The sequence below is a fragment of the Cyprinus carpio genome, chromosome A10 (genome assembly GCF_018340385.1).
Source record: "Cyprinus carpio isolate SPL01 chromosome A10, ASM1834038v1, whole genome shotgun sequence".
Lineage (NCBI taxonomy): Eukaryota > Metazoa > Chordata > Actinopteri > Cypriniformes > Cyprinidae > Cyprinus > Cyprinus carpio.
In genome coordinates this window covers 7,694,765-7,706,972 of record NC_056581.1, presented here as the reverse complement: position 1 = coordinate 7,706,972, position 12,208 = coordinate 7,694,765, and the positions used below count along the sequence as shown (strand labels likewise).

General features: G+C 36.3%; 2 protein-coding genes and 1 pseudogene across 4 annotated transcripts; all 3 read left to right on the top strand.

The window, feature by feature from the left end:
- Positions 1–1,825: 1,825 nt before the first annotated feature.
- Positions 1,826–4,438, top strand: LOC109072495 (cornifelin homolog B-like). Of its 3 annotated transcripts, none has more exons than XM_019088735.2 (5): positions 1,826–1,939; positions 2,016–2,041; positions 3,324–3,432; positions 3,519–3,706; positions 3,784–4,438. In XM_019088735.2, the coding sequence occupies exons 3-5, from the start codon at positions 3,339–3,341 to the stop codon at positions 4,042–4,044; spliced, it is 543 nt and encodes a 180-aa protein (XP_018944280.1). In that variant the 5' UTR covers positions 1,826–1,939; positions 2,016–2,041; positions 3,324–3,338; the 3' UTR covers positions 4,045–4,438. The 3 variants fall into 3 exon arrangements, with proteins under 3 accessions (XP_018944280.1, XP_018944279.1, XP_042620914.1); XM_019088734.2 differs by having other exon boundaries at positions 1,890–1,935; XM_042764980.1 differs by lacking the exon at positions 1,826–1,939 and adding an exon at positions 3,167–3,234.
- A 444-nt stretch (positions 4,439–4,882) lies between these two features.
- ponzr10 (plac8 onzin related protein 10) lies at positions 4,883–7,897 on the top strand. The gene is made up of 4 exons (XM_042764981.1): positions 4,883–5,132; positions 6,391–6,487; positions 6,840–7,027; positions 7,113–7,897. Exons 2-4 carry the CDS (start codon positions 6,406–6,408, stop codon positions 7,365–7,367), a joined length of 525 nt encoding a protein of 174 aa, XP_042620915.1. The 5' UTR covers positions 4,883–5,132; positions 6,391–6,405; the 3' UTR covers positions 7,368–7,897.
- Positions 7,898–8,156: 259 nt separating this feature from the next.
- Positions 8,157–10,133, top strand: LOC109072514 (annotated as a pseudogene).
- The last annotated feature ends 2,075 nt before the right edge of the window (positions 10,134–12,208 follow it).

The window sequence follows — 12,208 nt, the reverse complement described above, 5'->3', positions numbered from 1 at the left end:
AAACAAATTGGTGCATTTCTGTAATTGGCAAAATTAAATTAACACTCTGGTATTGTTCAGTAATTTTAGACCAAAAAAAAAAAAAAATGTTTTGATTTCTTAAAAATTGCTACGTCATCCGATACTCGATGACTACAAAAAATAAATAAATAAAAATATAAATAAAGTGGACTTAATTCTAAAAAACTAAATTTTAATAAATAGTGGAAAAAAATAGTCACACTCTAGTTGTTCACGGACAAAAATGACCGCCATTGGAAATGAATGGGAAATATGAAAAATTTGAATCTCTTAACTTTTAAACTCTTACTTTAGTCTATATTCAAAGTCAGAATACATAAATATCATGTACTTTTACTGTGCTTATTTCACATTTTCATCAGCATTCTCAAATTCCCTGTTGAAAAAAACAGCATATGCTGGTTAGGTATGTTTTGACGCTGGGATGCTGGTTTATGCTGATCCTTTGCTGGTTTAAGCTGGTCCTTTGTTGGTTTATGCTGGTCATTTGCTGGTTTACGCTGGCCCTTTGCTGGTTTATGCTGGTCATGTGCTGGCAAAGGACCAACATAAACCAGCAAAAGGACCAGCATAAACCAGCAAAGGACCAGTATAAACCAGCAAAAAGACCAGCATAAACCAGCAAAGGACCAGCATAAACCAGCAAAAGGACCAGCATAAACAAGCAAAGGACCAGCATAAACCAGCATAAACCAGCAAAGAACCAGCATAAACCAGCATAAACCAGCAAAGAACCAGCATAAACCAGCAAAAGGACCAGCATAAACCAGCAAAGGACCAGCATAAACCAGCATCCCAGCGTCGAAACATACTTAACCAGCATATGCTGTTTTTTTCAGCAGGGTTATCAGCATTAATTTTCATTTACTTTCATTGTAGAGAAAAAAGCTGCCAATATCGCTAATGAAGAAGGGTCTTGAATGTCATTTACTAGCCTAATGGCTTAACTAGGCCACTTCATCTACTGCTGGCTAAGGGCAGCTCTACCTTCATGTTTCAATCTGCTGGATAGCCTACAACACTTCTGGTGTAACGTAACCTATCCCAGTCTTCAAGCAGAAAGAGTTTGATGCTAAGTTTCATTAAATAAAATAAACCAATCTGACTTGTGATGCATTTTTCTGTGATGCACACCATGTTCATTCATTAAGCCTGAGGAGAACTGGTCTCCTGACTTAGCCTTGTTTCTCCCAAGGTTTTCTTTCCTCCATTTCTGTTACCTGATGGAGTTTGGGTTCCCTAGGTGCCACTGTCACCTAGATATTAGTATTATTAATAATATTATTCATATTATCGATTTTATGGCACTGACACTATCAGATGACAAGAAACTTGAATTGAATTAAGCTGCTGAATAATGAATAATGAACTGCTTTATAGCTGCATTTTAGCTGAATTGAATATGACCATAATGGACAAATTCTTCAACATCAACAATGTTGTCAGAAGTTAACAGTGGGTGAAAGTTGCCTACAAGTTGGATGGCCTGAGGGTGAGTAAAATTTTCAATTTTGGATTCAATTATTCCTTTAAGATTCATTTTTGAGCAGTTTATCTGTTGTTTAGGATGCTCTGCAATAGCAATTTCCAACTCATTCCATTTTTTAATACTCATGAGGCCCTATCTTTTAATATTATTTGTCATTGTTCCACATTCACCTTCATTTTACCTCTGTATCATGAACTGTTGATTTTCTCTCTTATAAGAATGCAAAGAGCGAGGGGAGGAGAGATTTCCATCACAGACAACACAACCACTTTTTCCCTTTACTCATGTTACTGTACATGTTTTCAGGTTTAGCTGCATATTTTTGATGCTTCAGGGGTTTTTTTTTTTCAGTAAAGAAATGCATATATAAATACGTCCATTTTTACTTTCTTTTTACAGAAAAAGGATCAGCTGCACTAGAAAGAGTAGGTAAGCCATTTCTTATTTTTTCCTCTCTTTTTTTCAGCAGTTAAACTAAATGTATAATTTACACTCTGTCTTTTAGAAATTTGACAAGGGTTGGAAAAACAGGTGAGAACTTTTAGAATTTTTTTTTTTTTTTTTTTTGAATTTAAAAGTTTCCTCTTTTGAAATGTTTGTCTACTACTCGGATGCTAAATACTCTGTTTATTATATTTGTGTACACTAGTAATTAGTCAATGTTCTTTTTGTAAATTACTTTGCAAATCTGAACGCAAAATCATTTCACACTATTGATATGATTGTATGCACCCTGAACATGAATTTTGGGTGAAATGTGAAAACCATATATTAGTCACAATAGACTCATCTGTAAATCATCTGTAAGTACAATGGATATGCAAGAAATTGTTTTATTTTAGGAAAGTACACAGAGACATAGTTTGCATAAAATATGGAATAATTATAAATAAATAATTGTATCTTTTTTGTTTGTAGGATTACAATAACATTTTCTTTGTAATTCTGTAGCATTTTGCCATGCTGGATTTTACATTCTTAAAAAAAAAAAAAAAAAAAAAAAAAAAAAAAAAAAAAATCAAATAATTAAACATTATTCTGATCACTACAATAAATAATTGATAGAAAGTAATTCATTAATAATTAACAATAGATAAATATATTACAGTTATTTATTTTGTGGTTATTATCTTTGCTGTGCATTCATATACATTCACTGTCCTCACAATTAAAAAAGCAGAGTACCTGATTTATAGGTGTCTTTGTAGTTGTACAGAGTATCTTTGAACTATGAAAAACTTAAGGTGTGCATAAAATATTTGGGTCAGCTAGTGGAAACTGTTTTAAACACGTTGCTAACAAAGATTTCTGGATGTTGACTTTAGTTTCCAAAGCTGAATTACTTTCAGCCTTCATAAAACATGCATCAACAGTATTTCCTCAGATGTTGCCCAACATTGAACTTGCCAAACAGGGTTGTTTGAACTGTTTAGAGCAGTTTCATTCTAAGCAATGTTGCAAAAGGTGAATTTTGAATTTGCATGAAACTAGAATTTCTTGCATTACTAAACTCAATTCAATAGACTGTCCATAGTTCATTAGATTATACAAAATGTAACAAAATTATTTGCTTTCTTAAGTAAACTCAATCATTTTAGTTGGGTCTTCCCCCAAAAGTGCTTGTAATAAGTTATCTTGTTTGTTTGTTTTTTAAAGTGTGATCATCAGTGCAAGTGAAGTTCAGTTTACAGTACAGTGCCACTTTTCAATAACCATTTACTTAGGTTTGAGTATTTTAATCAGAGAGTAGTTTATAATAACTTATATCACTAGGATCAGAAACCTTAACATTCTTGTCATCTTTCCATATCAGTAAGATCAAGTCATTATGACGACTGTAGTTGTGCAGCAGCCTCTCGGCAAGGCTGGAATGGAAGCTTGGAATTCAGGAATATGTGACTGTTGCCAGGACTTGAATTCTTGTAAGTATGTTTAAAGGCCTTATAATAAATATTACAGATCAATTTTGTTCATTAGAAATCACATTATGTGCATTTTTGGTTCTCAGGCTGCTATGCATACTGGTGCTTTCCTTGCTTTACCTGCTCCACCACAGGAGATTTTGGAGAGAGCACCTGTCTTCCTCTATTGGACATACTCGGCCCAGCTCTCATGGCCGCATTTGGAATTGGTGTATGTGTTCCGCCTGTGGGTCTGGCAATGAGGGTGGCAGTTCGCTACAAGTATCATATTGGGGTGAGTTTTTCCTGTCCCTCTACTGATTCAAGAAAGAGGGCTACAAAACAATAATTTGTTTGTATGTGTTGCAACAGGGCAGTCTTTGTGAGGACATCATGGTGACTTGCTGTTGTATCTGGTGTTCTTGGTGTCAGATGAGTAGAGAAATCAAAGCACGCAAAAAAGTTATCCGAATAGTGCAAAGAAATCCTATGATGCAACCAGTTCCAATGGCAGTCAACCCACAAGTTTTCGCTATGCAGCAGCCGAGAGTGATCGGCGCCGCACCGGTAGGAGCTGTTCCTGCAGTCCAGACGGCACCAATTAAGACTGGTGTCATGCCAGCTCCTATGTAGAAGTTCCCCTTAGGTCTGCCACATGCATCTCACATTAATAATGTCATAAGTGATCCATAGTGTAATAGCTAACCTGTTTAATCAATGATTTTGTGTGAATGGAATGAATTGGGTGCATTTGGAAAATATGTTTTATATAGTTTTTATTTTTTTGTATTTCTTTTTCTCTTGTCCGATTTAGGGAATCAGACTTATTCAATTTTTTATTTTTTTTTAATGAGTAAATTGTTACAGAAGTCTTCTTTTCTTCAACACTGATGATCCTTGATGAAGTATTTTAAAGTGATTTTGTCTGTTAATAACTTTGAGTCTTACATGTAGCAGACATGAGCACAACTTTGAAGAAAACCGATGAACTGTTTATAGGAATAAATACAGTTATATGTGGCTCACACATATACAGTATCAGTGTGCTTCAAAAATGGAAATAGGATGAGATTTGTCAAAAAGTATTTAATTGTAACCGAAGTGGTTGTATGTAATATATAGACAAATGACTTCACAATTTAAATGTGTTTGTGTTTGCAATTCAACAGTTAATAACATTATAGCACATATATTTCACACATCATGGTGGACAGGGAAACTTTGGACTAAGAATTGTTTTACAGTAAAATTATTTTGCCAAATAGAAGCTAAACTCTCTTCACAGTTTACATACAATGGTCGTGTTTTTAATTAAAAAAATATTTATTGTTCTTATATTGTTATGCTTTGGGCACTATCATTGAATATCATTTGTCATTGAAGTATATGAGGGTACATGTGGAACAGTGTGATTTTCTGTCTCTTTTGTAGAATTCAATGAGAAAGAAGTGGAGAGATTCCATCACATCCATTCATGTTAAATCAGACAGACCTTTTTCTCTACTCAGACCTCACTTCTTTAGACATGACTTCAGGTTTAGCTGCATTTTTTGTGTGTGTGTGTGTGTGTGTGTGCGCGTGTGCGTGTGTGGCTTTTGTGCATTTGTGTGTGTGTGGCTAATTAATCATACCTTGCTTTGTTTTCTTTGAAAACTCACATGTATAAATACGCTCACTTTTGCTTTCTTATGACATGACATTTAAAAGGAGTGCTAGAAAGAGTAAGTAAGCCATTTCTTATATTTTCTCTCCCTTCCCAACAATTAAAACAAATGTATAGTTACACTCTGTGTCTTTTTAAAATGTGATGAGGTGACTTGTCAAAATGTCTTTTGAAATGTTTGTCTACTACTTGGATGCTAAATGCTATATTAATTCCATTTGTGTAAACTGATAATCATATATTTGTCACAGCAGAGTAAATAATCTGTCTCTATGATGAGTGTGAAAGATATAGTCTTATTTTGTTTTCAGAATGTACACAGAGCTGCAGGCTACACAAAATGGAATATTTATGAATGTATAGTTGTCTCTTTTTTGTTTGTTTTGTTTTGTAAGATTAAAATACAAGTTCTCTTTATAATTGTGTTTGAATTCCATATTCTTTTGAATTAAAAAAAAAAAATCTTTAATGAAATCATCTTTGAATGAAAGATTAAGTGATTAAACTCTGATCACAACTATAATTGGGAAGATTATAAGTGGTACATTTTAAAATAAATGAAACTGAAACCTTGCCAGTTTTTTGCAATTGCCAGTTTTGATGTGTTTATGATCATTGTTCTACATTCATGTACATTCACTGTCCTCATAAGCTGTAAAGAAAAACCAAACAAAACCCAGAGGAACCGGTTTAGGCATTATTGGCAGATCCAGCAGAGAAAAGCTATATAATTGGTTTTGAACTGAAAGTAAAATAATTTGGTCAGCTAGTGGAAAAATGTTGCTAACAAAAATTTTTGGATTGAATTTGACATTTCTTACAGTAGATACTGTGTTTGCTTCAGAGGATGAACACACACACACACACACACACATACACACACACGTACACACATACGCACACACACACACACACACAACTTGCCAAACTGGGTCATTTGAACAAACATTTATGGTAAAAGGTGACGTGAATGCATACCAACACATACAAAATAGTTTCCAATAGTTCCCAACAGGCATTACTGTATGAAAAAAATAGCATGACTTAAATTAAAAGAATAATAACCACTTACATTTTCTTGAATTACTAAACCTAAATTCAATAGACTGTCTGTAACTCATTAGATTATACAAAATATAACAAAATTCTTTCAAATTTAAACTTTCCTAGGAAAACTCGTCAATTTGATTTGAGTCTCAAATTGCACATAATGAGATATATAAACATCTAAATTCAAATTAAGATGGTATTTTAAAATAAATATATCACTAGGATCAGTGAGAAACTTTCCTTTCTTTGTCATCCTTCCATATCAGAAAAGTCGAATCACAATGACGACTGTGATTGTGCAGACACCTCAAAAGAGCGGGTGGAATTCAGGAATATGTGACTGTTGCCAGGACATGAATTCTTGTAAGTATGCATAAATGCCTTACAATAAATAATACAGGTCCATTTTTACAGTTAATTAAAAATTATAATTTCACATTATGTGTAGTTTTGGTAAAATTTTCGATTAGGGAACACACATTTACTATTAACTAAGATTTTCCCTGAACAAACTCCTAATTTGTTGCTTATTAACAGTTAGTAAGGTAGTAGTTAAGTTTGGGTATGGGCTATGTTTAAATATGTTTATGTAGAATAAGGCATTATTATGTGCTTTATAAGTTCTAATGTGCTTGAAATATGCATGCTAATAAGCAACTAGTTAATAGTGAGAATTGGTCCTTGAAATAGTGTTAAAGCATTTTTTGGTCCTCAGGCTGCTATGGGTTCTGGTGCTTTCCTTGCTTTACCTGCACCACCACTGGGGATTTTGGGGAGAGCACCTGTCTGCCTCTGCTGGACATATTCGGCCCAGGTATCATGGCGGCTTTTGGGGTTCCAGTATGTGTGCCGCCTGTGACTCTAGGAATGAGGGTGGCAGTTCGCCACAAATACGATATTGGGGTGAGTTTTTCCTTTCCCTCTACCAATGAAAGACAAAATCAAAGAGGGCTACAAAAAAAATCATTGTTTGTATGTGTTGCAACAGGGCAGTATCTGTGAGGACATCATGGTATCTTGCTGTTGTATCTGGTGTTCATGGTGTCAGATGAGTAGAGAAATCAAAGCACGCAAGCAAACTGTCACTGTACTGACCACATATCCAGTGATTCAGTCCATTCCAATGGCAACCACCACACAAGTTGTCTCTACACAGCAGTCGGTTGGAGTGATTGGTGCGGCACCAGTTGCTCCTGCAGTCCAGATGGCACCAATTTCATATGTCACAAAAGATGTTAAATAGAAGGACTGCTACTTGCATCTCATTTAAATAATGACGATAGACATAAATATATACAAAACCATATATATAGACTAGACTAATTGATCTATAGTGTAATGCCTAACCTGTATAATTATGATTTTGTGTGAATGGCTTGGGTGCATTTAGAAAGTACCTGCATCTTTATATTGTTTATTCCCTGTTGATTCTTGATTACATATTTTAAAGTGATCTTGTTTGTGAATAAATAGTAATAGAAGTGAGCACAACTCATATCTGAAGAAAACTGTTACAGGAGTAAATACATGCAATGTGCTTCAAAAACGGTAATAAAATGAGATTTCTGGAAACTAAAGCATTTAACTGTGAGTGGAGATGTAGTATATAAATGGCTGACTTTAAAATGTGAATGCATTTGTGTTTGCAATTCAACATTTGTTAACACAGCACAGTTAATTTTGAATATCATGCTGGACGAGAAAAACTTGGGCTAAGCAATATTTCACAACAAAATAAAAGAGGAATTATGGGAAGCTAATCTCTCTCCCTTCAGAGACTGTGTGAAAGCTTTTTCTTTTATGTAGCAACATTTTTGTGGGACTGAAACTAGAAGACTCAACTGAGGTGTGACCTAAACAAATTATTTCTACAGTGACATTTAACTTGCATAGTTTAAATTTATACAATATATATTTATTTATACATAAGAGAACATTTTAGTCCATTTAAAATGTTATATAAAAGTTTCTTGCACTGGAAAGGAATTGCTGATTATTTTTGTTATTCTGAGATGGAGAAAAAAAAAGAGGAATGTGTGGATACATTTCCCACATTTTCCTTTGGATATACCTCCTTCTCTCTTTTCCCTGTGGTTATAATGGACAAAGATCCTGGTTTTCCCTGTTGATGGCACTCACTGGATGAACATGGAGGTACTGATTTGAATATGCAGGAACAGTCGGTTTTGAAAAAGATTCCATTATTTCAGCAAAGTTCACTGTTGCTGGTGTGGAAGCCTGTTTTCACCGCAAAGTAAAAACAAAAAGGTAATTCAAAGGAACAGTTCACCCAAAAAAAGTTTGTTGAAACTTTACTCACCCTCATGCTATCAATTTTGAACTATTCCTTTAAGATAAATAAAAAAATAAAGTTGCAATAATAAAAATGAAAGTCACAATCAACTACACAATTTGAAGTCACTATTGTGACATGTAAAGTCACATTTGAAAAATGTTGGGGGGAAACTGGCTTCCATGTGCCAGAGATAAAACAATGAAATTTACTGTTTAAAAATATTAAATAAACATGCTTGCCGAACAGAAAATCAATTCAGCTTGCTTAAAACCGAAGTACACTGTATTACTGCTCTGTAGGTGCTGGTGAAGAAGCTGCACTCTCATGGACACGAGCTGATTCGCCTGACGGACAGCTGGTTCATTCAGGAGAATTCACCTTACACCTTAATTACAGTGAAGCTTAAAAGAAATACATAGGCCTGGACCTGTTCGAGAACGCAGTACAAAAGATTCTTGAGGCCCGCAGGAAGGGCCCAATGATGGGAGTGCTGGTCCAGATGTCAGAATTTATTGGTATCAGGTTGCTCACACTGCAAACTGTGCCATGCTTACCACCATGCTGGAGAACAAAGATCTGATGACACAAATAAAAATGGCAAACTATGACTTGATGCTCACTGACCCTGCCATGCCTGGTGGGGTCATTCTGGCACATCACCTCCAACTTCCAATGGTCTATAATGTCCGTTGGATGAGTTTCGGAGAAGGCCACTTCTCCATCGCACCTTCTCCCATATCCTACGTGCCTGTGCCTGGCTCAGGCCTGACGGACCGAATGGGTTTGTTAGAAAGAACCCAGAAACTTCTACATTATAGGTTGAACCGCATTCAAGAGCACTGGCTGGTAATTCCCATGTATTCCAGCTTGTTGCTCAACTACTTCCCTCCTGGTGCTGACCTTCTAGCCATGCAACGTTCGGCGGAGCTGCGGCTTGTCCATGTAGACTTTGTGTTCAAGTTTCCACGACCCTCCATGCCAAACCTCGTCTACATTGGCAGCTTCCAGTGTCGTCCAGCCAAGCCTCTCCCTGACAAGCTGGAGGAGTTTATGCAGAGCTCATGACCATGGTGTGGTCGTGATGTCTCTGGGAACACTGATTGCAGGATTGCCCCGAGAGGTCATGGACGCCATTGCCACAGCTTTCGCTCGCATGCCGCAGAAGGTGGTGTGGAGGTTTATTGGAGAGAGACCTTCATCGTTGGGCAATAACACCCTACTGCTTAAATGGATACCTCAGAATGACTTGCTGGGCTATCCAAAGACCCGTGCTTTCATGGCTCATTGGGGCACGAATGGTCTATATGAAGCCATCTATCATGGGGTGCCAGTTCTGGGACTCCCTTTGCTATTCAACCAGCTAGATAACATTGTACGTCTTCAGGCGAGAGGGTCAGCACGTGTACTGGATTGAGTTTGTCCTGCGCAATAAAGGTGCATCCCCATCTACGCACTAAGGCCTACAACATGTCCGTGTACTCCTACTACTGTCTAGATGTAGCTGCATTGGTTCCCCTTATACTTCTGCTGACTCTGGAAGGTGGCTACACAATATGGATACAAAGATAGAAAAGAGAGGCAAACAAGGCAGTGAGAGATGACAACAAAAAATCTGTAAAGGAAGGCAGTAAGAGGCTGAAAGAGACCATTAATGCTCTGAAAGAGAGCAATAATATTCCCATTCCAAAACTAAGAGCAAGCAAAAGAATTTAGTGAAAAGGCAAGGAATCCAGAGACCTATATACTTAAATCTTCTTTATTATATTTTTCTCAAATTTTCTTTTATTTTTCTTCAATATCCTTCCCCTAGTGTTATTGTTAACTAAAAGTATTAAAATAGTTTTTGGTAACTGAACTAAAGCTGAAATAAAATCCATTATAAATATTAAATGAAAAGCTTAGAAATGTCGCCTTGGCAACTAACTGAAATAAATAAGTACAAAAATGACTAAAACTAAAATAATAATAATAATAATAATAAGTAATTAAAGCTGTATAGAAATGTAAAAAAGATTAAAGCACATAACAAAATTACTAAAGATTAAATTAAAATAAAAACTCTTCGTATAAAATAATTGCCCCTATTTCCTCCTTTCTTTCTTTTTCTTTCTTTCTTTCTTTCTTTCTTTCTTTCTTTCTTTTTCTTTCTTTCTTTCTTTCTTTTTTTTTTGCCTTTAATTCTCTCCTCCCATGTCTTGAGTTCTTCCAATTCCCTGCAAACTAAACTGTATGTTGGTGATTAGGTGCAGATCCCTTCCTGGAATCTTTGATGTAATCCCCTTTTCTGCACACAATGCACTTAAGTGCATTTGCAAAAAGAGAGAGAGGGGAAAAGAGTGAGTCACCAGTGACAAACAGCTGCTGGTCGGTATTCTGGTACAATGTAACTCTTAGCAAGATGTGAATGGTTTAAGCCAAGTTGCATAAACTACACAGCCTGTTCAGGAAGTGACATGCAGGTTCAAAGCTGTGTTGAAAGCTTACAGAACATCTAATCATTTGTATCTCCAGCGATGAAACAATTTGATTGTAAGCATCCACATTTCCGTTGTGTAAAACTTGGTTAATTAACAATGTAATGCATAACAAATGCTCAAAATAAACGCTCTTATCAGAGTCCAAAACAGCAGGTTTCATTTTAACACGCGTTTATAATGCTGCAGATCACCAGCAGATGGCGCGATGGATATATTCAAAGTATTGCTTGGAATCAGTTCTGCAATCCAAAATCAGATTATATTCTTTAACATCCGTCTGCTGCTTTTTCTAAACCATACATCAAAATGCCATGGTTTCATTAAAGCAAAAATGATCTAAAAGTAAGATGATCACAAACCTGACAAAAATGCTGCATGTCACAGCACTTTCGCTTTACCAGCCAGAGGAGGACATCCTTTTCTCCAGATATGAGACAGGAGATGGCTGGAAGCACATGCAGGGACAGAATGATAAAAAGAAGACAAGCAAGGATGAGAGAGCTCTAACTGATTGAGGGGACATTAGGCCTGGGCTGTATTCGCTAATGTATGCTTCTAATGACTCTTTATCTCATTATCAATCTTATTCTCGCTCATCTTTTCTTTTCCTCACTCTCTCCCCTTCCTCTATCTCTCTATCTCCTCCCAATCGACCAGCAATGATGGGAATAGCAATTAGGACGCTAGGCTGCCAAATGGCTATTTTAATTAGCCTTTCTTAGCAAGAGAGAGGGAGAGAGAGAGAGGTGGGACGAGAGAGCGAGTGAAAGAGAGAGAGAGAGAGAGAGAGAGAGAGAGACTAATGTTCTTCATAAGTGCTACAGATTAGAAGGTCATTAGGCTTTTGCTTGAATTAATGATTAGGAATTCCTGCAGGTCATAGAAACTTATTACACAAGCCTACTTAACATTAATAGAACCATCCTATTTGTGTTAAACACAAAGAAATTAAAACTAAAAACCAATTACAAAAGAGATGGCATTGTCTTTCGCCCTCCCCCTGGTCACCCATAATGGAGAAGCGGTGTAAAACTCTCTGGACGGTTAGTCAGTCTCGAGCTGCATTAGAACAAATGATAGCCGTTTCGGTCGCTCTCTATTGATGCTTTCAGTATCTTCTGCTTTTCCACTATATGTCCCCTCATCCTCAGTAAAACACTGTGTTACTCTGCTGCTCCCCTCTCATTGTGGTACTTACTTTTCTTCTAACGCACAATGCAACATTCTTGTGTGTTATTTGTTCATTTGTGGCTTGTTTGAGACACGGGCTGGTCTGGCGAAAATCTCTTCAGAGGCACTTTCCTTCCCAAA

Coding starts and splice junctions, on each gene's coding strand:
- LOC109072495 (XM_019088735.2), top strand. CDS start 3,339: ATGACGACTGTAGTTGTGCAGCAGCCTCTCGGCAAGGCTGGAATGGAA. Junction 3,433..3,518: donor TTGCCAGGACTTGAATTCTT/GTAAGTATGTTT, acceptor TTTGGTTCTCAG/GCTGCTATGCATACTGGTGC. Junction 3,707..3,783: donor GCTACAAGTATCATATTGGG/GTGAGTTTTTCC, acceptor GTGTTGCAACAG/GGCAGTCTTTGTGAGGACAT.
- ponzr10 (XM_042764981.1), top strand. CDS start 6,406: ATGACGACTGTGATTGTGCAGACACCTCAAAAGAGCGGGTGGAATTCA. Junction 6,488..6,839: donor TTGCCAGGACATGAATTCTT/GTAAGTATGCAT, acceptor TTTGGTCCTCAG/GCTGCTATGGGTTCTGGTGC. Junction 7,028..7,112: donor GCCACAAATACGATATTGGG/GTGAGTTTTTCC, acceptor GTGTTGCAACAG/GGCAGTATCTGTGAGGACAT.